General features: G+C 40.5%; 1 protein-coding gene across 3 annotated transcripts; it reads right to left on the bottom strand.

Annotated features, from left to right (window-relative positions):
• Window positions 1-317: 317 nt before the first annotated feature.
• LOC311002533 (adhesion G protein-coupled receptor E5-like) lies at window positions 318-23662 on the bottom strand. Of its 3 annotated transcripts, none has more exons than XM_083993924.1 (18): window positions 20992-23662; window positions 17546-17623; window positions 17054-17203; window positions 16799-16930; window positions 15968-16099; window positions 14811-14954; window positions 14372-14415; window positions 14005-14115; window positions 13519-13672; window positions 13305-13424; window positions 13016-13218; window positions 12712-12879; window positions 12129-12323; window positions 11135-11352; window positions 8639-8797; window positions 4444-4621; window positions 4100-4201; window positions 318-2426 (listed from the first exon to the last, which is right to left on the bottom strand). In XM_083993924.1, the coding sequence occupies exons 1-18, from the start codon at window positions 21023-21025 to the stop codon at window positions 2385-2387; spliced, it is 2364 nt and encodes a 787-aa protein (XP_083850050.1). In that variant the 5' UTR covers window positions 21026-23662; the 3' UTR covers window positions 318-2384. The 3 variants fall into 3 exon arrangements, with proteins under 3 accessions (XP_083850050.1, XP_083850051.1, XP_083850052.1); XM_083993925.1 differs by having other exon boundaries at window positions 17552-17623; XM_083993926.1 differs by lacking the exon at window positions 16799-16930 and having other exon boundaries at window positions 20992-23661.
• Between the last annotated feature and the right edge of the window lie 855 nt (window positions 23663-24517).

The following is a 24517-nucleotide window of genomic DNA, read 5'->3' as shown; positions in this document are numbered from 1 at the left end:
CTCATTCTTTTTTTAATATTGTGTGTACAAATAAGACTTTTATGTTCTTTTGCACTACATATAACCCACCTTGAGTTGACCTGTTGCTGAAATGTGCTATTTAAATAAGTTTGCCTTGCCTTGTGTGTATGGTAAAATTTCAAGCGAGCTGTCAATTAAAAGTAGTCGAATAAAGATCACCTTTATTTCCCATTAAAGTGTAGATATACTGTATATCATTGATACAAAAGGTACCTCAAATATGACTTGTGAATGAATAAATGTGAATAAATGTGCTAATAAACCACAGACAGACGTTTAGATGAAGTAGAAGCTTTAATAAAAATTTGTGTTGCATAATCTTTAAAGAAAACAGTACCAGTACAACAAAACAAAGTAGAAAAATAGGCTCATATACCTTCAAACTAGAACACATAGTATATTCTAACAATATTACATTCACAATATGCTGCAAATTGCATGTAGCTTTTTCACATAAAAATACATTTTTCAATGCATGAATCAACATTATTGATGGTCGCGAAAAAGTGGGGGCCCGCTTAAGAACCAAAGAACAGTTTAGTTGTTAAAACCAAATCATACAGTAATCTGAACACATTGAAAAGGAGAAACAAAACAACACCAGTACAACACCAGTCATATGAATGTTCTGTAGATCAGTGTCTTTTGACCTGATCTACATCTATAAACAGTAGGTTTAGCTCAAGTAAACTGTTCCGGTTCTGTAAGTGGGACTTCTCAAGTCTTCTTGATTACCCCATGCACCCTCTGGGTGAACATGTGCTGGACTATCATACTGACAAACTGAAAGTGCAATAGAATAATAAAACTCAAATCTGTACAACTCCCAGTAGACCTCACTGAAATGTTCCAAATTGTCATTTTAGGAATGTGATACCTTACAGTCTCTGACAATGTATTGAGGCACAGGCTAACGGCTATATAAAAAAACAAAAACATGAATGTACTCTTATTCCATAAACACAGTTTGATTGCAGGAAGCTGCTGGCTTATCAGATGGGTGGGTCTGTTTTTGTGAACTGTCCAAGTAGTCTTTTCAGACCAGATTTCTTGTCTCGATTTTCATTTTCAACAATAAAAAACTTCACATAACGGTGAAAAAAGGCACAGCTCGATATCAAACCAAGATAGATTCTTAAGAAATAGCCACAAGTGCTTGGAAAAATCACTTATTTTGTTCAAAAAACAAGAAACAACATGCTGCAGATTCCCACATGAGGTTTGCAGAAGGAACATGAGGGACCACCACAGGCAATTCATGGGTGATTTGCTTCCACATTTGTTTCTTCCCATTACCACATACTGTTAATACAGTACATAGGAACATCTGTTGTGTGACTCTCCCATGAACAAAAAGCCCCCCCCCCCCCCCCTTTTTTTTACATTAAACCTTATATAAAATACAGCACAAATTGTTGCATTAAACATCAAGAGCATTGCTCATATTTTCTTGTAGTCTACATAGACTTTATATTCTGCACTTGAAAATAAATAATGTAGATCTTTATCACTTTTAATCACTTCAAAGGGAATACAGCTTATATGATGACTGTGATATGTTCTGGCAGAACTGATGAGCTACTAAATTATTTTCACTTTCACTTACTGAGTTCCTGGACAAACATTGTAAGAAGTGCAGTGAAGAACTGTATATTTTTGCCCACTTTAACAATAACATGTTACAGGATTACACATCACATCTATATAAAAATTCAGTCATTATTGATACTACTTTAGAGGGCTGTATAATATTTTGTATGAAGAAAAATAAAATGGTGTCAAGCAACTGCATGGTTATGCTTGGTTACAACGTTTGTTGGATTCAGATGAATGGTTTGAGTCAGAATAACTCATCCCATTAACTCCAATTGGGTCTGAAAGGTCAGAAATTTAACTACTGACTACTGGTGTGTTTAACGTAGCGGTTTCCAGCTTTTTGTCCTGTGACTCTTTAAAGCCAAGACATACAGTACTGCAGCCTGCTGGCACAGATCACATACTGCATGTCCATGGGCTTTAAGAGTTCAACCAGGGAGAGATGTGTTTGTTTGATGAATAAAGAGGCCTGAACTTATTAAAGTCCCCATGTATTTCACAAGAAACAAAGGAGAGAAAAATACTCCCAAAACATTAACTTTGTTAAAATTCCTCAGATTTGAAAAACCATGTGTTAAAAGTGCACATCATTTTAATTTTGATTATGATAATAAACACAGTTTAAACTGACTTTGAGGTAAATATGTAATGACTGAATCTTTATTTGAGGTGATTTGAACCTTTCAGATCAGGGCTTAATTTAGCTCCCTCAGGCCAAAGAAGTGAAACTCTGTCTCTGGGGGCGGGGAAATAAAAGACACAGCTCTTCATATCTGGGATTCACCGGTCTGGTCCCCACTCCGAGAGGCCTGCACAAACACAAACAGACAAGTGTTATTTGAAAGATGGTAAGATGATGTGTATTTGTTTGGGCCCAATTCCAATCCATCCCCTAAAGACTCAAGCCCTGAACTCTCACTGACTTAAGTAACGTCAGCTCTAAGTGACGGAGTGTGAGAGTCTGAGAGGGTCCAGATGCTGTAAACATGAATGGAACAGCACTTACCCACTCTCACAACACGTTACCTTGACAACAAAATGTTGTTGACTCCGGTCATGGGCCGATAATTTACCGTACTTTCAACACTCACAACGTGTGTGAGGGGGACGGACTCAAAACAAAATGTTCCTGGATCAGATCTGATCAAATTATCATCAATAATAATCACAAACTGCACGTTAATACTGACAGTAAACTTATATACTATATTTTTTCTTTCTTTTTTTGTTGCTGCTCCTGTCCATTAACAATAAAGAGACTGGCCAAGCTCTCTCTGTCTACGTGTGTTAATTTACTTTTTTCTTTTTCATTTTTTTACACTCGCGTTCCGACGGCATCCCATGTGTTTGACTTCACAACACTATGAACTGTGGGTAATTTGCTTACCCAAAGTCAGCATTGGTGCTGACTTACGGTAAGGGGGCAGTAAGGGCTCATTCACTGACTCACTGACTTGATGATCTGACAACGGACAATTCATCGTGTTTTTGAAGCTGATTGTCTGTTTTGTATGTTAAGTCATAATCTAGTTTTATTATTATTATTATAACCTTTATTTAACCAGGTTTGTCCCATTGAGATCCAAGATCTCTTTTGCAAGAGAGACCTGGCCAAGAATGGCAGCACATAGTTTCAACACATAGTCACATTAATTAAAAACATAAAACAAACGAACAAACAAAACAAAACAAAAAAAAGAATTTTCAAAATTAGTTAAAATAATTTACAAGATTAGTCAAACATTTGCACTCATTTAAAACATTTGCACTGCTGAAGCCTGGATGTGATGGAATTTATCATGGACTTGAATACATTCAGAGATACAGTACCAGACTTTGGAGTTTGAGCTCTGACTGCAAACTGTTCCATGTACTCGGAGCAGAGAATCTAAAAGCTTTCTTCCCCATTTCTGTTCTCACCTTAGGAACAGTAAAATGACAAAAGTCCTGAGAGCGGAGACTGTCGGCCCTGTTAGTCAAGTTTAGAAGGGATGATAAATAAGATGGAATCATCTCAAGAATGGCCTTGTAAATCAGCACATACCAATGGCCGAGCCTGCGCACATATAAAGATGGCCAATTTACTTTACTGTACAAGACACAATGATGAGTTAGAGCTCCACAGTTTGTAATAAACCTAAGAGCACCATGATACACACTATCCAACATGTGGAGGCATTGAACGGAGGCATTCATATATAACACATCACCGTAATCAATAATCGGAAGAAAGGTTGACTCCACCAGTTTCTGTTTCACCCTAAAAGAAAAGCAAGACTTATTTCTAAAATAAAATCCAAGTAAAAGCTTCAGCTTCTTTACAGTATACTGAATATGTGCCTTAAAAGACAAGTGGTCATCAATCAAAAACCCCAGATATTTAAAAGTAGATATAAGTTCACACTAGTAAGTGTGTGGCTGACTAAATGTGGTTGTGACCTATAGTCACAGAAGACTAGAAGTGAGATCAGCTCATACTTACTTGTGACTGGCTGCTGGAGGGATTGGTGGTACTCAGGTCTGAGTATCTCTTCTTGGGTGTTGTGCAGATACAGGAGAGGAAGTGAGCGTACTCCTCTCTCACCTGCAGTGGGCAGCAGAACATCAGGAAACTAAATCCACAGCTGGAAACTCATGCTGATGTACACAACTAGCCTTTTATCATCACTCATTCTTGCCTTTGTATGTGTAACAAACGGAACAATTTTATCTCTTGTGTAAATCTCTGTCTGTCATAGCCTGACGCATTCAGTCCCAGTTACACATACAGCCACACGCACACACAGACACACACACAGAAGTACCCACTTAGCTACTGGATCCTACCTGTTTAGACAGGAGGCAGTGCATGATGAACACCAGCGCCCCTTGCAGGCTGTTGAGAATAGTGAAGATGTATGCGACCCCCATGTTTGGTCCTGACTGCTCAGTAAACAGGAAAGCCCCAAACACCCACATAAGCCCCAGTATACACATCTGGGCTATAGCTGTCACTGTGAACGCTCTGCGGAGGAAAAGGGGGAGGAGAGAGGGAGGGGTTGAGGGAGGGGAATCAGAGAAAGGGCAACAGATAGAGAATGAAAGAAAAGATTAATGTGAGCTGAAACGCACCGATGACTCAGTTACCGCTGCAGTGTCTGGAAAACCCCTGAAGAGAGGAGGATGTAGAAGAAAGGTCATGGATGATCAAGAGGGCAAAGTTGAGGTAACAGATGAGTACTCTACAGATGTTACTGGTTCAAATTTGCGGACTTCACGCGTGGTCCACGCGAGACGGCACAAGACTCATGCATTTTTTTTCTTTGGCGAGACAAGAGGTTTTAATGAAAAGCCTCAATGTGCCAAAACAACCGCCAGGTGGCATCTGTGAGAACGGAGGACGACAGGCGGATGACTCAGTGATCTGTGCAGTAATCCACAGCTTAAACTCTAGGCTATTAAACTAGAACTAACTACTGTATACACTGCCTAAATCACAGAAACTATTGTAATATGATAAAGCCTGTCTTGCTTTATGACTTGATGATTATGTATCACATATCGCCGCGATTAGGAGTGGCGCTGTTCATGATACAGAATACAAGAGGATGAAAGGAGAACTAGCTGCAGACAGTAAATAATATAGTAGCCTAGTTTTTCAATGACAAAATGTAACGACGGCAGCTACAGTAGACTATAGCCCACGTCTCACTCTCTTTTTTCGGTCATCTGTCTCGTCATCTCCAAAATGTGTTTTTAAAATGAGCCAACTACAGTACTGTGCAGTAGTGCCGCAGATTTCTCACTCCGCACCTTGTTTGAGAGTGCAGCTGGATGATTTCTTGTGAATGAACGGGTCTGTGTCACTTTGGGGCTGGGCGATAAAACATAGGATAAATAACTTTCCCTCGATAGAAGACGCGGCCGATACAAAGTGACACCGTCAGCCATGCAGCCGGCCTGGACTTTTTATTTTTAATTATGAAGGATCATCTGCGCAAGGCAAAGATGATAGCATCAACAAAACACGGCGTAACACACGCGGCTGTATGGGACAGGCTTTTATTTAATTCAGAACAAACCGCTTAGCAAAAATGGAAAATATAGTCTATAATAATTAATTGATCTGTTGTTTGGCCACTGTTTGAAAATAACCCGAATTATGAGCAAATAATCTGATCCAGAACAGCAGTCATAATCAGACTTCTTCTAAATAAACCTAAACATTAAATAACTGGGTCAGGTCGGACCATGGGGTTATTTTTTCTCTTCTTCTTCACAGGAGAAAATGAGGTGCGCTGCGCTCACGGACGCGTTGATGTTTTGTGATTTATCTGCTGCCTTGACTCTGCCCTTTATACATGTGCGTTCAGATTAACAATAAGACAAGCCATGGTTGAGTTTATTGAGTTTTAGCTGCTCAATCTCATTGTTTCAAAGAAAAGGGATTGATTTTTATAACGAAATGAAACGAAAACAATATTATATTGATACATTGTTGTAAAAAAAATCCAAAAGAAACGAAAATGAACTAAAGAAAATAACTTTCACACACACACATTAAAACAGTGCGATTGGTTGAAAGCTGATAATTAGCCATGTGCTTATAAGCTGATTGGCCGAAACCAAGAACAAAGCCGCGTGAATGGCCAATCGCCATGTGTTAACATTTCCATATTCCGCACATTCTGTGACAAACTGTAAACTGTTTTCTTGTCTGTAACAACATCTATTGCACGTCTGTCCGTCCTGGGTGAGGGATCCCTCCTCTGTTGCTCACCCTGAGGTTTCTCCTGTTTTTCCCTGTTAAAAGGGTTTCCATGGAGTTTTTCCTCAGTCGATGTGAGGGTCTAAGGACAGAGGATGTTGCTACGATGCCATGTAAAGCCCTTTGAGACAAACTGTTTGTAAAAACGGGCTATACAAATAAAATTGCCTTGCCTTGCCTTGCCTTAACGGCCGACATGTAAATCAGCTGTTTCGATGGGCGTTATATGAATAGAGATGTTAATGTGGTACTTTGCACATAGGCTATTTTCTGTAACTGGAAGAAAAACAGCCAGCTGGAAGAATGTGTTGCCTAAATCTTTTACTGTGTGGGAGATCTCCACCAACGTAGCCGGGGAGAAAGTGATCAAAAGTTGTATTGTGTGTTTAATGCAATAATAATATGACCTAACAACAGATGAATTCGTACATAAACAGGTCCTAAATTATGAAATGTCATAGTTTTGAAGTTTAGAGGCAAAACAGGTTTTATTGTCAGTAGTCGCTGGAGGGACGATTGATACAGCTGTTTCAAATGTCCCTCACGCCACCGTGCGTAGTGATTGTGGTCACACTGCGCGATCAATATCTGTATATAAATCACCAAATTAATAGCCTAACTGTTTTGCAATGAACAACAACCGATTTGAATGAACAACATGTATTTTTAATAAACACCACATATTTTTAATGTTCGTGTTTATGACGTGAATCAACAGATATTCAGCAAAGTGAGGGGAAAATGCCGAGGGAAAAATGACAATATGTTCAACTGTGTATCCATAAACATGACTTAGGGCAGGGAAATAAGTAAATTAAATGAAAATGCAGTTGTCCAACAACTCGTACAAAAGAAGAAAGGCGAGTTTAATCGAAATGCGGATCTTGACAATTGCGCACGGGACAAAAATATTTATTTGACCTATTTATATTGTGAGAAATTATGTGACATTTTGGCAATAACAAGTACACTAGTATGTTGTCCGATATGCTTCATAAAAACGAGAGTAATGTCAGTAGTTTCTGTTTAAAACATGCTGTTTCAACCGTCCCTCCTCTGCGCAGATGATCCTTCATAATTAAAAATAAAAAGTCCAGGCCGGCTGCATGGCTGACGGTGTCACCACTCTCATTATCACTGGCTGTTTGTGTTGTCTGTCAAAAAATGGATGAATTAAACCTATAGACTTTGTATCGGCCGCGTCTTCTATCGAGGGAAAGTTATTTATCCTATGTTTTATCGCCCAGCCCCAAAGTGACACAGACCCGTTCATTCACAAGAAATCATCCAGCTGCACTCTCAAACAAGGTGCGGAGTGAGAAATCTGCGGCACTACTGCACAGTACTGTAGTTGGCTCATTTTAAAAACACATTTTGGAGATGACGAGACAGATGACCGAAAAAAGAGAGTGAGACGTGGGCTATAGTCTACTGTAGCTGCCGTCGTTACATTTTGTCATTGAAAAACGAGGCTACTATATTATTTACTGTCTGCAGCTAGTTCTCCTTTCATCCTCTTGTATTCTGTATCATGAACAGCGCCACTCCTAATCGCGGCTATCAGGCTGTCAGCATTGTCCCCAAAACGTCTGAGCAGTATTTAGTACGGTGCTGCCACCTAGAGGAAAACAGTTGTGGTGAAAAGTCACGCGATCACGCGATCCTGCAGTGCAGGAAAAACCCCGCAATTTTGAACCAGTAACATCTGTATATAAAAAGGATTGGTAGAAAGAAACCAGAGAAGCACAGGTTTTGAATCAGGCTTCTCATAATTAATGGCTGTTTCTTTCTACGCTCACCATTTCACCAACATTCATCACTCAGGCAAGGAGAGAGTTGTGGGTTGGAAGAAAACCTTTTTCCACAGACAGAAACCACATAAAGGGGGAGAGAAACCCACATGCTGTTATAGCAGTACGTTCACATCATATTCCCAATTCCCAGAACTAAGCAGCACATCTGATTGTTTATACAGTGATGTCTACAACTGGAGAGACCGAGTTGATGGCGGATGGCAGTGTTAACCTATTAGAGAGCAGAGTCGGGGCTACGAAAACATTCCCCAAATGTTTCCCTCACAAAACTCTCACATTCCTTCCATCCATGCATTTTTCAGCTCCCAGATCTGCTCCATTGGACCAAAATATATCTCAAGTCTGTGGCTGGTTGTGCAGGGGACTGACTGAGTGAGGGTGATATTAGAGAGGACACACATAAAACAACACAAAAAAAATGCACTGTAAAACACACAGGAAAACCAACACATGGACTGACCTGATTTTGTGTAGTTCGGAGAGATCTGGGTTGAGGCTGGTGAACTTCTGGGCGAGCTTCCAAACAGTGATGATGAAGAAGTAGACGTTGAGGATGATGATGACGCACACAGGGCCAAAGTAACTCCAAATGAGGCCGTCGTCTGTAGACAGCCAGCAACTAGGTAAGAGGAAAAAAAACATCATGTCACTGATAGATATTTAACAGCAGGTCTGTATAATCCACTGATGTAACCGCTATCACACAAGCTAGTGTGCTGACACAGTTTTTTTCTTATATTTATACAGATAACAATGCCATGCAGCGCTGCATGGCATTGTTATCTGTTTTCTTATTTCTTTTACTGATATAAATGCTGCTAGTACTTTGTCCTCTCTTATATTATTATTGTTGTAACTGCTGCTAATACTATGCTTTTTCAAACTTATGCAGGTAGCTTCCTACTGTTATCTTTTTGTATGGTATGTCTGTCTGTCTTTAATGTGAGGACTACGGATGGAAATTAGCTTTGAGCTAAATCCGGCACTTTTACATGACGTGATGTGCGCGTCACAAATTGTTCATTAATGTGCACTGTCCTTGTCAAATAAACAATTAAAGGTGTACAGAAAAGAAAATTGAATTTGAGCCCACTTTGGGTCATAAAATTAATGTATTAACTCATCTTTCAGACGTTGGAGGCCAAACTTTGTGCAAAATTCTATTTTTGAGTAAATCCGGGATGAAAGTGTGTATTTTTTTTTTCGCATTGGATAATGCAGGCGCACGGATTATACGTCAGCCTGTACACGATTCACCAGCCACTGATATTGGATCCGTCATCCGTCATTCAAACGTCTGAGACACGCACACACACACGGAGCTCGGGCTCGCCCCAAGCTTTGAATATCCCGCCCGCTCGATAACGACCAATCAAATTCGTTTTCCTCACTCGGGTAAACTCGTGTTGCAGCTCGTGACAACTCGGCGCGACAAACAGGACAAACGGCCATTTCTGTACACCTTTAACCCTTTGATGCACAACATGGGTCTAAAGTGACCCGAGTGAGTTTTTTTGTGCTATATCTTTGCGAAAAATGTATTTCATCATATAGAATTCCAGGTATTCCTCAATTAACTTGTTTTTGATCATAATACATCCTTATTTTATTTTTTACTTTTTCACTTTTTTAATAAAAACACATTTTGTATCACTACCCCTCTAATGCGCAACATGGGTCTAAAATGACCCACATTCATTTCCAATGTGATTTCATGCTGAGTGATAGTTTCTTTGCTGTAACTTTTGAAATCTATCTATTTTATGATTGAATGTTCCAAGTATTATTTAATATATTGTTTTTTATTAGTGGGGTCATTATTTCCATTTTTCATTTCTTACTTGTGAACAAAAATGAACAAAAATGTCTCAGTGAGTGGACCAGTTGAAAAAACAAGTATAGCAAGAATACTTTAATTTTAGCATTCCCTCACTATCTATACCAACAACAGACCATTGTTTCCTTGATTATCAATAATGACTAGTCATTACTTGTCATTTTTCCCCATTAATAGCTCTGTTGACATATTCTACTGTGGTCAACAGCTAGCCATAGTTTATTCTATCTGAGTAGGCTATTTCAATGTTATATCTTTGAAATCACTGCACAGTATTTATCATTTTCTTCAGTAAATATTCTTTTTTAAGCACATATAATCATATTTACTTGTTTTACAATTATTCCAATTTACCTAAAGAAACATTTGATGACTCATTAAAGATAACTGTGCATAATTGATAAGGTTTTAGTTACCTTGAATAAGTAGCTACATTACTTGTCATAAAGGGAAATACCTTAATATTAGCAAGTTAGCTAACTGTTAACATGATGACATGTTCTAGCTGGTGACAACAATAGAATAATATTCTATTGTAGACACCAGCTAGAACATGTCAACAGCTACCTAGCTAGCTAGCTGGTGACATGTTCTACTGTAGTTAACTAATACAGTAGAATGTAGAAATGTCAACTGCTAGCTAGCTAAATGGTCCACTCTCTGAGACTTTTTGTCTATTTGTTCATAAAATAAGAAAGTAAAAATGGAAATAACACCCTGTACTAATTAAAAACAAGATATTCAAATGATACTTGGAGGATTCAATCATAAAATATATTGATTTTAAAAGATACCACAAAGAAACACTCACCCAGCATGAATTCACATGGAAAATGAATGCGGGTCATTTTAGACCCATGTTGCGCATTAGAGGGGGTGTGCATATGTTGTGCATCAAAGGGTTAATGAAAAAAAAACATGTTGCATGGCTATCTTTGTAGGGACACTCATTGACATAATGTTTTCCCTAGCCCCTTACCCTAACCTTAACCATCCAAAACAAATGATAACCTTAACGTTAACCTTAATTATTACTCTTAAACTAACTTAAACCTAATTATAATAACCTAGTTATTGTAAAGTCTTAACCCTCAACGTATGCTTTCTTCACACACTTACTATTTGTCAGAGCCATATCCCTGTGGTCTGCTGATGGCCGATATGATGACAATAACAAGAGGTGTTCCATAACCGGTGAGGAACAGGTAGAGAGGCCGAATGGTGGCATTGAAGACCCGGACCACCATACGGTACAGCTGCACGCCTTCCAACAGCATCCAGGTGAACACCCCCAAGAAGAAGTAATGGAGCATCGCTGCAACAAACCTGCAGCCACCCTGTGGTGTGACATGACAAGATCAGAGAAGAGACAAGTCAGATTACATTAAGACCAAGGGTGGAAGAAGTAGTTAGAGGCTTTATTTAAGGGATGTCAAGAATGCAGAATGTTTTGAGCACAAACATAAGCAATTAACCCTATGTAAGTCAGTCAAATGTAAGATATACATCCATCAGCTATACCCTCTATCTATCCATACAGTGTCACTGGATGCAGGACATATGTTGTAGGTTGAATTGGAGCTAAATCACATCACATCAATATTAGAATAAAATATTTAATAATATATTGTAAATTGGTCACATGTTTAGTGTGTGAAATCATATCAGCAAACTAAAATAGAATTACATTTAAATACTCTAAAGTAATACAGACTTTTCTGACACATAATTATTTTCCACCACTGGATGAAACACAGATGTTGTGTTGTTCCATTGTCTGCCTTGATGTTCTTGTTCTCCACTACTTGCCTATACAAACAAATGTCTCATTTGGAAATTTTGGAATATTTACAGTAGCTTCGCTGTCTGTGCCTCCTAATGATCTTTTCAGTATGTTTCATTTTCATTTTTGCGACTCTAGATAAACAGAGGGATTTTTCACTGTAGCTATCATTCACTTTGCTGTTGCAGCACAACAGGAAGCTAAGTGAAACAGCTAGGTCATCTCACTGTAAACACTTTAATGAAATTACATTCTTGTTCACAATGAGGTCAACAGTCAGATCACTGCGCTCGGTCTAACTGAAGTCATGATTTGCTTTCACAAACATACCTCAGGTTTTGTTTTGTCAATTCCGGCCAGGAAGACGACGTCAGCCACAAAGAGGCAGATGCAGAGGTGCAGGTGGATGGTGGTGCGGGTGCCTTGAATGGAGCGGCAGAACTTGAACGTCAGGATGCTCAGGATCAGACACAGTATGGAGATGATCAGGCCTATCTTCGTCAGCAAAACGAGCTCAAAGGGGTGCTGGAAGAGAGGACACGGCAGATCCTGACATTAATGACTACACACATATGGGAATCATTTACACAATTATGTGAATGTGTTTACAGGGACATATACAGTAGGGGAGCGAGGGAGTAAAGCTCACGCAGCATGTTTTGTTTGGAAAGGCACACACAAGCTCCTGAGGGAAATATCTATCTTTTACATGCATTTTACTGAAAACACAAAAATGGAAACAAGGTTAGTAAGAGTGAAACAATATCTAGAAATAAGAGGAGGTCTTTTGGTTTAATTTCTATGAGTGAACCCTGGTTATTATTTTGTAAAGTCAGGATTTTATTTATGGTGTGCGTGTTCATGTGTGTGTGTGTGTGTGTATGTTTGTGTGTGTGTGTGTGTGTGTAATTACCTCCATGGGGTACAGGGCCATGAGCACTGCAAAGCTGCTCAGATGTTCACATGTACACACAGTATATGAGGCATTGGAGTGCTGTTGATAACAACCATCTGTCGACCAGGCGCCTCTCTCGTTCCAGTACGCACAGATGTAGTTCACCTCGTTGGACTCCTCGATGTCCTAATGCACAAAACAAAAGCAACATGTCACACACAGACTGTGATTCATATTCCATCACCGATAAAGAACTTGAATAGTACGTTTACAATAAGTTACTGATAGAATGAGGACAAGACTACGGGACAGGCTGGACTACCTCTAGATGCCTGAGTGTGATGTTAACAGAGCGGTTCAGATGTTGAGTGGAGGGGTTAGAGACCACAACAGACACGACTCTGGAGGAGACGTTGAAGGTGGGGGGGTCCGCACCATCTTTTTTATAATCTTTGAGCTCATCAAAAGAGCCGTCGACTGAGGGGTCAAGGTTCTTGTAGCTCAACAACGCAGCAAGAGCAAAACCTGTAAAAGACAATAAGAAATATGATAGTATTTCATCCACATGAAAATCGTGATCTATTTGTCAGAAGAGCAGGAGAAGATTTTACCAGGATAGTTTCCTGCGCCGGTTGCCGTTGCCCAGTCAGTGTCAAGTTCTGCGTTCTCATTGGTCAATTTGATTGGTCCAGTGGGTGGGGTCTTTCCCTTTTCAACAGCGATCGCTACCTCTGTTCAAGCAAATTACTCATTTCTTATTTTCTCACACAAAATATTTCCGCTGTCATTCATTCATTATTATCACTGAGGGACAAGAACACTTACCTGTCTCAGAGGTCTCCAAATTGGAGACCCCTACTTTAAGCTGAGGACCAATGAACATAATGGAGTTTTCCATCGTACTGAGCAAGTTGCTCACATCTTGGCTGCTGCTCAGGGGACCAGGGGACAGGATGGCATCAGTCGCTGTGAAAAGTTTCTGCCCAAGATATAGCACAAAGAGGGAGAAATTACAAATATTGCCATTGCTCTCTGAGCCCTCTATTAGTTGTAGTCTTTCTTGAGATACTGACTGTCAGTATTAGGAGGAAGGGGAATCAAGGGAGCAGAAAGTGATGGGATCTTTTTTGGACCTATACAAGGAACTATGTTCAGGGGATCAGAGACTGAATCATCTCAACTCTTCTGTTCTATTGTTCTATTGACTTCTTTTTTATTTACTTTATATTCATTTCTTGCTCCCACATGGGATCTATTTCTTATTTCCTTTTCATTGTGTGTGTGTGTGTCTTTCATATCTGATTTTCTAACCTCCAGTAGCGCCTCTCCATGAGCCTTCCCTGAGCCAGCGGCACTTGGATTTAACAGATCCAGACAGCTGGTTCTCATCATAGACAGAATGTCTGCCAAGCCTCCAAGTGCCTGCAAGACAGAGAGAGAGAGACAGAATAATGACACTATTCAGCTTCTCCTAAATTTAAGTTCCTGTATGCTAAACCCTGCAGGGCTGTTGGATGGTTTGGTAAATGGAGGTAATGAGTGGCAGTTTTCTTCAATGGACACTGGTTTAAGAGCAAAAAAAAATTTAAAAATCTATATATAATCTTAATATAATTTATTATTAATGTTGCTGTTTGTCTATTTTGTCAACAATCTTGTATTTAATCATGCAGCTTACCGGTGCAGGCCGACCCTCATCACTGAATTCATCACATTTGAGCTCTAGATGGAACAGAACGGAAAATGACATTATCATCAAACCAAACGAGTTCCATCGCACTGTGTAGTAAATGAAAGATGAGTGTTGATAAAACAGCAAGATTGCAAAGCAGCAACACTGAACACAAGTCATCTATCTCTGTGGGCTTGTGAGAAATACAGATCAAACAAGTCACTGTGGAAAGTAGAGTGAAGGCAGAGCAAGTATTCACTGCAGCAACAGGAAACGGAGACCAATAAGATACACAGACAAGATTCATATTCTGTGTGTCTGAGAACATAACAACATGTGTCAGAATTCTTAAGTATAGCCTTAATGAGAGGATTTAAAGGTTGTGAAATGCACACTCAATGTAAAATATATATATATATATATAACAGTGTATGCCCACACTAACCTGCACATGGCATTGTGTTGTTGCCATAATTGGTGTATCCTGTTTGACACTTGCACCAGTAACTCCCCTGTGTGTTCTTGCACGTGCCTTTCTCTCCACAGATTTCCTCTCTGTTCATTTCAGCTTTCTCACATTCATTTATATCTGTGTACAAACAGGGTGCAGACACATAAGTAATGACTGACCAGGCAGATTCACATCTGAAAATAGCTGGTGGTGCCTTTAGTTTAAAATGGAACAAACATTTCTGCAATGTAACTGGGCCACGGTTGTGTGTGTCTGTGAGTAATGGCAGTAGGATCTTAAAAACAGGTTCGGATGTTCCTGGTAAACAGTGTCGTGAGATTTTGACATTTCAAGTTAGTTAAGAGCTGCAATTAGAGCCAGCATGAGACAGGAGATGGCTTTGTGGTTGAGGTCAGAGGAGGTGGAGTCGTAATAGCTGAATCTTGATGGAACAAAAACACGCAGGAAGACCTGTTCATAGCCAGCGGAGGGTAGGCAATGAGAAAAATGTACAACGTCCATGTGAGATCAGTAAGAGTATTGTCCGAGCAGTTGTTTCTTTTATGTACTGAGTAGCTCCAGATTTTTTTCACATGACATGACCAATGTGCTGCTGCTATAGTCATAATGAGTCTGATATGACCAGAAGCTTGTGGTGTCCAACATTAGCTCAAACCTTATTTAAGTATTATGTCTTGGTAGTGGTGTGCCAAATAGCAATATGCATGTAAGCTGTTACCATACAGTATGCCAACACTAAATGATCCATACAATTTAGAGACAACATTAATGTTGTGAATTATTAAGAGTTAATGGAGTGATACATGTAGTTAAAAGGCCCAGTGCTGCAGTAGTCAAATCAAATGACTTGGTCAAAACTAACTGTTGTATAAAGGTAAATATGACTCAGGATCTCACACCATACGAATTCCACAGTACAACATGTAGCAGTTGGTTATACAGGCTCAGATGGGTTGTATTAAAAAGTGACAAATGTTGTTGGAGGCTTGGTGTGCCAATTTTCACTGATTGATCATCGATGATTCTATTGAACTCATGTTGTTTTGTTATTTCAGCACAGCACAACCCCACTTTAAGGGAAAAGACAATGCAGACAGACAAAAAAAACTACAAAAAAAGGCACTGCTCACCTCTGCAGTCTTCAGGTTCAGTGCCGATTTTGATGTACCCACTACGACACGTGCACTGGTAGCTCCCAGGCAGGTTTTTACAGTCAGATGTGTTGCCACAGATATCAGGAGACTGGGTACACTCATTTAAATCTGTCAGAAGTTCAGAGGGCAGTTAAGAATGATCAGAGTCACAAGTTACAAACATTGCACACACACACACACACACACACACACACACACACACACCTAGGCACTGTCCAGCTGTCATATCAACATGCCCAAAAAATGTTTTGGTGCCCAGGCTTGCACTATAACTTGAGAGGTGTAGCGAATATGAGCACATCTGTAATTCACTAGTACCAACAATCACAGCTGTTACCTCAGGTCATTGAATTATCCTTGTATGATTTAATATATTAAGACACCAATATATTAATTTCTGGATTTTTTTTCCTGTCTTTGTTATAATTTAAGAGAGATAACAATGTTAATGTAATGTGAATTAAGAGCTAACTGAAGCAGAGTCATACATGTAGTTAAAAGGCCCAAATCACTTGGTCAGAACTAACTGTTGTATAAGGTAAATATGACTGTGAGAAGATTTAACCTCTGGATCTCAGCATATACCATACAAATCCTACTGTATAACATGTAGCAGTTCGTTATACAGTCAGGCTGTCACATGGGTTGTATTAAAAAGTGGCAAATGTTGTTGGAGGCTTGGTGTGCCAATTTTCATTGATTGATCATTGATGATTCTATTGAACTCATGTTGTTTTGTTATTTCAGCACAGCACAACCCCACTTCGAGGGAAAAGCGCAGACAGACAAAACAAAGGCACTGCTCACCTCTGCAGCCTCTAGGTTCACTGCTGTCAAAGATGTACCCACTATGACACATGCACTGGTAGCTCCCATGCAGGTTTCTACAGTCAGGTGCATTGCCACAGATACCAGGAGTCTGCATACACTCATTATAATCTATCAGAAGTTCAGAGGGCAGTTAAGAATGATCGGACAGAGTCACAGGTTACACAAACACACACACACACACACACACACACACACACACACACACACACACACACACACACACACACTCACCTTGGCACTGTCCATCTAGGCCTGTGAAGTTATTACTCCCTCCAATGTTGTGGTACCCACGCTTGCACACACAGTAGTAGCTCCCATTGGTGTTGAAGCAGTCTGCGTTGTCGTGACAGTAGTCTGAGGCAAATTCACACTCATCTACATCTGTAAATGTGAATAGAAAATATGAGCTAAAATATAACATTTGCAGTGACATTGTCTCTCACTAGTCAATGGGTAATTAGTATTTTGTCACTTTAAATCCTATGATCTCTTCCAGCTCCTCTGCCCACCAAGATTATCATTCTGAGGTCACTGCTGTCAGAGAAGAGTAGAGCGCGAGCATTTCTTTGAGCCAGTTGCTTGAAACTGCGGTGATCTAAGAATTCTACTACTGTTGTTTTCACCGCCATTTGCCCTGGACATGAGCAATGCTAAGTGCCTAAAATGGAAAAAGCTAGTGTGTCAGCTACTTTAGTAGAGGGATGTGTAAAATCAGGGTATTACCAACACATTTTTGTTTTTTGTCTTTGCCGAAGCCCGGGTCACAGGCAGAGAGACATTTCCCCAGCATCAACATTAACCCTGTGGAGACAGAGAGTGAGGCCAGTTAGTGCAGTTGACAGTCAAAGCAAATGAGGAAGACACAATAACCACGTGAGACTTTGTGCAACCAGGGGGGCCCCTATAAGAAACTTAGAGTGACCATTTCAGCCAAGTAAAATCTTTCGAGAAGTTACTCTCAGGTTGGCCCATGGTGCTACAGTAATTTACAGATCAGCACTAACACTAAGCCTGCCTGCAGTTGTCACTTCTTGACTCAGCACATTAGAGTGTCTGCACACCCCTGCACTAATTGCAAGATATAACAAATGTCCCATGATGTTTTGCTGTTTTTCTTCCAAGCTATTCCTTTACTAAAAGCAACACCACACCCACTGTATAGATATAGATATTTAAAGGGATAGTAGCATTTTTTTTAAAGTGATCTACAAATAGCCCCTAAGTACTTAAATTGCAGTAGAAGACTCTCTGCACTCCTCCCGTTAGCAACGCCAGCCCATAGCCCTGCCTGGTTTTTCCTGAAAAAAAATCCACAGTTCCATTGTTCACTATAATATAATTTTTTCCAGCCCCTCAAAGTGCAGGAAAAACGCAGTTTTTATTTGGACCTAACCAACTCACGTATCCCTCTGCCCAGGATTAGCGCCCGCCGATCAGCAGTTGGTTAGGTCCAAAAACTGCGATTTTCCTGCACTTTGAGGGGCTGGAAAAAATTATATTATAGCGGACAATGGAACTGTGTATTTTTTTTTTCAGGTAAAACCTCTTTTAGGCCACGAAAATAGGCCGTTTCTTTGGGTCCATTCACAATACTGTATGTTGTAAATCTCTGGGCAGGGCTATAGGCTGGCGTTGCTAACGGGAGGAGTGCAGAGAGTCTTCTACTGTAATTTAAGTACTTAGGGGCTATTTGTAGATCATACAACCCCACTTTAAAAAAAAATGCTACTATCCCTTTAACTTTAAAGCATTTTGAGCATTTTCTGTGTTTATTTTTGGGCTAACAATAGAGGTTTGACAGGAAATGAGTTGAGGGAGAAAAGGGGAGCACAATACAACAAAGCTCCCCAGCCATTCTCAAATTGAGGTCATTCATTGTGAATAACTAAACCCCCGCTTGCCCACAAAGTGGCCCCCAAAAAGCAGTCTGTATGAACCACTGTAGCTCTCTGAAAAGTTTGTAAATTGATTCTTCGTCGTCATCTTGGATTCACTCCACACCACTAAATACTATATTTCTATGCATTGCCTTCTCATAGCTCCAACGTCCTCTGGATGATTGATAATGATTTTTCTTGAGTCACTACATGCAGAAAATACGAAAAAGAGTGGAAATGTGGATTACTGTATGCTGCAGAGTGGTTGAAAAAGTTTCTGTAAACTTTGTGAGTGTTTTTCACCCTCACTTTGCGTGGCCATTGCAATCCACTTTACCTGCTGTGACCTCAAGATGAATTCATTCAGCCTCCCATTCCATTTGTTGGGCTCACATTGCTTACACAAATCTTAGTCTCAGGAGTCACGGTTGAGGCAGGAGTCAATGTGTCGCCCCCCCGCCAACCCCCCCTCACACACACATACAAACACACACACACATATGGTGTTTGTCAAAAAATACTCCCAGCTCCCAGTGCTTCCCCTCCCTCAAACACAATGAACCCTCTGTTGTTGTGTGATGAGCCTGCAGCTCCCACAGTAACACCACTTAAGAAAGACCAGGCAGAGTTTGACAGCGGCAGCGAGTGTATGAAACACTGTGACTGAGTCTCAGTTTATGACTAAATCACTGCAGACAGGAACAAGGCCAGACTTTATGCACAGCTGACTTCCATTCACCAGTGAGCACAGTGGTGAATAATAGTTAGTCTGTCACAGAAACTGTCCTGTCTGTATCTCACTTCTGCCTAACTTATCTTTTTCTGAGCTGTGAGATGCGTTGCTCTCTGTCTGTTTCTCCTCCTGTTGCATATTTGAGCTCGACAGAAAGTGGAAGTCGTACATTCAAACGAAGCGTTTGCTACTCTCGCTCAGTAGTTCTCACACTTCCATTTTGCATATACAAGTTGTTGCTACACCATAACACAATGTACCCTAACCCTCACTCACGTGAAAGCAGCTGCAGTTCCAGATAATACAGAAATGTCAAAGCCATTCAGTTATTTCCTGAAAACTAGTCACTTTATTCTGATAAGTAAAATTTAATCATTTGTCGTCAATATAAGTCTCATGTTTATTGTTCAACACCTGTTTCAAACTCATGTCATGGGCATTTTTGCTACAGCTGATCTAAGGAAACGCAGCACTGAAAAAAAAAAACTGTTCCTTTTTTTGCACGTGCGTCTTTGTTGCTTGGAAACCTGGGTGTGTGTTCAGCAAACAGAGACAATATCAATGAAGATTTGATTTACTGGCAAATAAAAAAAACACAGCAAACACACTCTTGAAGTAGAGTAAATCAGGATGTAAGTGTTGAGTTTGTGTTGTGTACTTCATGGTGTGTATGTGTGTATGTGTGTATGTGTTTGTTGTTGCTGTTACCAAGGCCAAAGGAAACAAGAACTTCATGGCGGTGAGTGGTGAGGAAACCAAACTGTGATCATTGAGTGGGATAGCCTATGTGACAATTTTTGTGACAGATTTCAGATAATACAATATTATCAATGTACAGTGCTGCAGTATATCCCTTTTAAATAAATAAATTGCTTTGTATGTCATGTCATGAATGCTAATAATGGCAGGTTTACAGTTTAACCTATAACATCTCTACCAAGGGGAATACTGTCACCTGTGGTATACCGGTTGAACCACTATGGCTTTTTATGGTGATGCGGAAATCTGCCAGATGTAGATAGATAAACCACAAATACTCCCATCCCCATCAACACCATTGTGGCATACTCAAAAAGGTGACTGTGGCTCATCAGACTCAGACTTTTGGTTTATTTAACTCTGATCTGGTCAGACCGTTGACAGAGATTCAGTCTCTCTGTGACCTCTGTCCACACATCACAGCAGTAAACACAACTGGACAGTGTTCACCTTCTGACAGCGTGAACATTACACATGTGGAATTAAAGCTTTCTAAAAATGTCACGCCCTCTGTTATCAAGTTTACAAGCTGTTGCCTGTGATAATAGTGACCGTACTAGCCAAGGTTGGAAACAAATGCCAATCTACTGAAGGGATACAATTAATTATTTACTTTTTCCTGTACACCTACGGCTATAAAGCCGTGTAGCAATTGAGTTTAAAAAAAGTTGAAGTTCCCAACTGAAGTTTTACACAATATAAACTTCCCTTTATTTTGTGCCTTTTTCCCTCTAAAGGTTAACACACCAATTCTGTCTCTTTCTCTCTCACACACATGAATTGCGCTTCCATTGACTTACCAAGAAAAAGCAGCTCCTTATTTCCAAACCCCATGTCCAAGGCAAAAAAACCAAAGCAGTGAAATTCAATAAAATTACTGGTTGATGTCCAGAGATTATAAAGCTTAACTCATCTCACAAAAGTTCAGAAAAGATATTAGGATAGATTTTTCAGACGTTGGTGTAGTCCAAGGTTGACAAAATCCACGCAGTAAAATGAAACAAAAAATTAATATGGAAAAGATCTTTTAAAAGAAATCCCTTTTGTTCAGTATGTGTGTCAGGAAAAGTAACAGTGAACCTTCACCAGCCTGGTTCAGACTCAGACTCTGAGCATGCCTCTCTCTCGCTCCGTGACACCCCCCGCCCCTCTCTCTCTCTCTCTCTCCCTCACTCACTCTCTCGATCTCTCTTGCTCTCCCCTCCCTCTCTCTCTCTCTTTTTCTCCTTTTCACTCATTTGTGTGGCCTTGTCTTCCACACCACACACTCGCCTCTTTTCTTCCACTCCATATCTTTCCATGTGAACACATTTCTCACACTGGCACCGTATCGCATTGCAGGCACAAACCCGTCTTTCACATTTTCCTCTACGCTCCAGTGGGCTCTATTTCAGGAGCTATTCACAACACTCTCATGAGAGACAGAGAAGAGAGGAGAAGAGAGGCGGGAGAGGGTGGGGGTGGGGGGCGATGACTAACACTCGGTCTAAACAGCTGCTGCTGTACTTGAGTTTTGCCAGTAAGTAATCTTATATCCGCTCCCCTACTCCCCCAATTCCTACTCCATCTCCTCCTACGTTTTCCTCTCTCCTCCCTTGATATTTAGCCCTTCACCAAATTCAAGTGACAAGTCTTATGAATATAATGATTACAGATTTACTGAAGAAATGATTTGCATTTCTCAAGCAGTGGTTTCAGACAGCGGCAGAAAAACAAACAAGCTTCCTCTGTATAACCTTAAAGGGATAATTCAACATTTTGGTAAATAGGCCCATTGCCATAATCCCTACGCTCATGGACAAGTTGTGACCTGCACATTCACCACGCTATGAGATAATAACACAACATTACCAGACGGACTTGTTTTCGAGGCAAATGCAGTATCTCATATGGTGAATGTGCAGGTCAGAACTAGTCCACAAGAGCGCTTTGGAGTTGTTGGATTGTGTATTTGATGAGGGAAACCAAGAAATCCCATGAGCCTCCGTAGCGTAGCTCTGAGCAGCTCACGGCTCGGCTCGGCTGTTCTAAAAATAGCTTGCACCGACAATTAAAGGTAATGAAACCACTCCAGTGTTAAAGGAGTCACCAGTGTTAAAGGATCACCCGGGCCGGAAATCACATTTTTCCTTGCATGTATATTGGTGTTGGACCTCAGTGGAAACTTGCCTGAAAATCTGGAGTTTGAAAGTGATTGGGTTTTTTGTTTGGGCTCTTTGTTTTAGCCTGAGTAGGTCATGAGGCTGCACACTGCAAAATTACCAGATTTTGACTCTGCTCCTATGGTGACGTCACCATAGGAGCCTGTTTTCATAAACACACCTCTCTTCCACCACCCCGACTTCCGCCGCCGCCATTACTTATTGTTTTATTTCCCACTGTAGCGCTGTTATTTCATCTCTTTATTAAGTTTTAATATTTTTTTTTATGCGAGAAAGTAAGGGTTTAGATCCCCAATGTGCGGTTAGTTTATCCAAATGGCGGCTGTTTAGAAGTTTGCTCCGACGTTGGGTGAAGTGAAGCTCCAGCGAGCTGCAGCGAGCACCAGAGGAGTGGCTCCTCAGCAACCCGCCTGCAGAGCTCCTTAGCCGGCCAAACTATGTCGTCATGCCGGGGGAGGAAACAATTGTTAATTTATTATGTTTTACGTAATTTAATATTTTTTCATACGAGAAAGTAAGGGTTTAGATCCCCAATATGCGGTTAGTTTATCCAAATGACGGCTGTTTAGAAGTTTGCTCCGCGTTGGGAGAAGTGAAGTTCCACCAGAGGCGCGGCTCCTCAGCAACCCGCCTGCAGAGCTCCTTAGCCGGCCAAACTACGTCGTCATGCCAGGGAGGAACCGATCGTTAATTAACTTACCCGCAGGTTTGTAGAGGTTTACCGCCGACTGGTTAAATTCTTTTTAACTCTTTTTTAAGGAGATAAATGTTGGTCTCATTGATGAAATCTAACAATTGTGGCAGTCATATTAGTTTGTTTGAATGAAAAGTGAAGCTTCACACAGAGCAGCAGCTCTGTAGCCTACGTACAGAAATCACCACATTTGCATCAAAAAATTCATGTTTTACAATGAACTGATTAAATTTTGTTTTATTTTATTACAGTAAGTTATATAACATGGTTACGGTACACGACAGAGAGCAGCATTGTATGCGGTTTCCAATACAGCCTGCATGTTGCCCACTGGGCCAGCCACCATTCCTGTCCTTCCTGCATCCAATCAATGCGCGCCTCATTACATATTACTGTAATACAATGAACATCCGGACCAGTCAAAACCTCACGCTTACTCTCATGAGAGAAAGTTGCCGTGTGAAAAAGTGTCAGAACAAGCTCTATGTTTGATTTTTTTTTTTTTTTTTTATGTTTCTAATAAGTTTTAAGAATTGATTCAAAGCAATTCAAGTGGGACTGGATACGTAAAAAACCAGGTCATGACCCCATTAAGTTCACTTTCTGGGAATTGAGGGGCTGCCATATTGTAGAATGTTTTGATTGGTTGCTTGGTTGCCCTGCCGCTTTAAAATGTGACGTGAGCGGAAGGAGCAGGAAGAGATCCCTGGGAGAAAGCCCCCTCAACCTCCAGAGTAAATTATGTTCAGTTGTTGTCTCATCTAAACCCAACAAATGAACTGACTAAAACCGTGACCGGGAGTCGACGGACGGAGGTCGACACAGCCAGGAAGCTGGAGCACCTGACGCCTCGGAAGCAGGACGCCGGCATTCCCACGCCAGGCCTATCGGACTGAGCTACAGGTGGCGAGCATTTGACGAAAGCACCCGGTTAGTCAAATATTGTACATTATGGCAGCCGACTCCCACCAAGCTCCAGTTTCCATTCACACAAATATGCGCACCTGCGTCATCCCTGTAGCCTAGACTGACGGGAGCTCTATCATTAAAATCTTTAGTTCCAGAGTGACGTGCAGTCGCGACAATAGGAATTATGGCAATGGGCCAATTTACCAAAAATGTTGAGCTATCCCTTTAAACTGTTGAATTATAGCAATTTTCTCTTACGGTTGATTAGCTTTAGGTAGCTAGACGAAGATGCGTGAGTTGGTAGAAACACGTGCCTGGCCCAGAAAACTTATTTTTCAATTAGACTGTTAAATAGTAGTTTTGTGTTAGAGCCAACCTTTACTGTCTGTCATTTGGGACTAACTACTCCTTGCCTAGAGGAAGCCATAAGTCTCAGCTACAATGATGAAAAAGCCAGTCAAATGCGTGAATCAGAATGATAATAAATGTGAAATGATGTTGTTGCTGATTTTTTAAAGTAGGAGGTTTCTGCCCATAAAACACTTTACTTTGTTTGGGCAA

Source organism: Trachurus trachurus (genome assembly GCF_905171665.1).
Source record: "Trachurus trachurus genome assembly, chromosome: 1".
Classification (NCBI taxonomy): Eukaryota; Metazoa; Chordata; class Actinopteri; order Carangiformes; family Carangidae; genus Trachurus; species Trachurus trachurus.
Note: the sequence above shows the minus strand (reverse complement) of the source record. Positions and strands in the feature narration are given on the sequence as shown.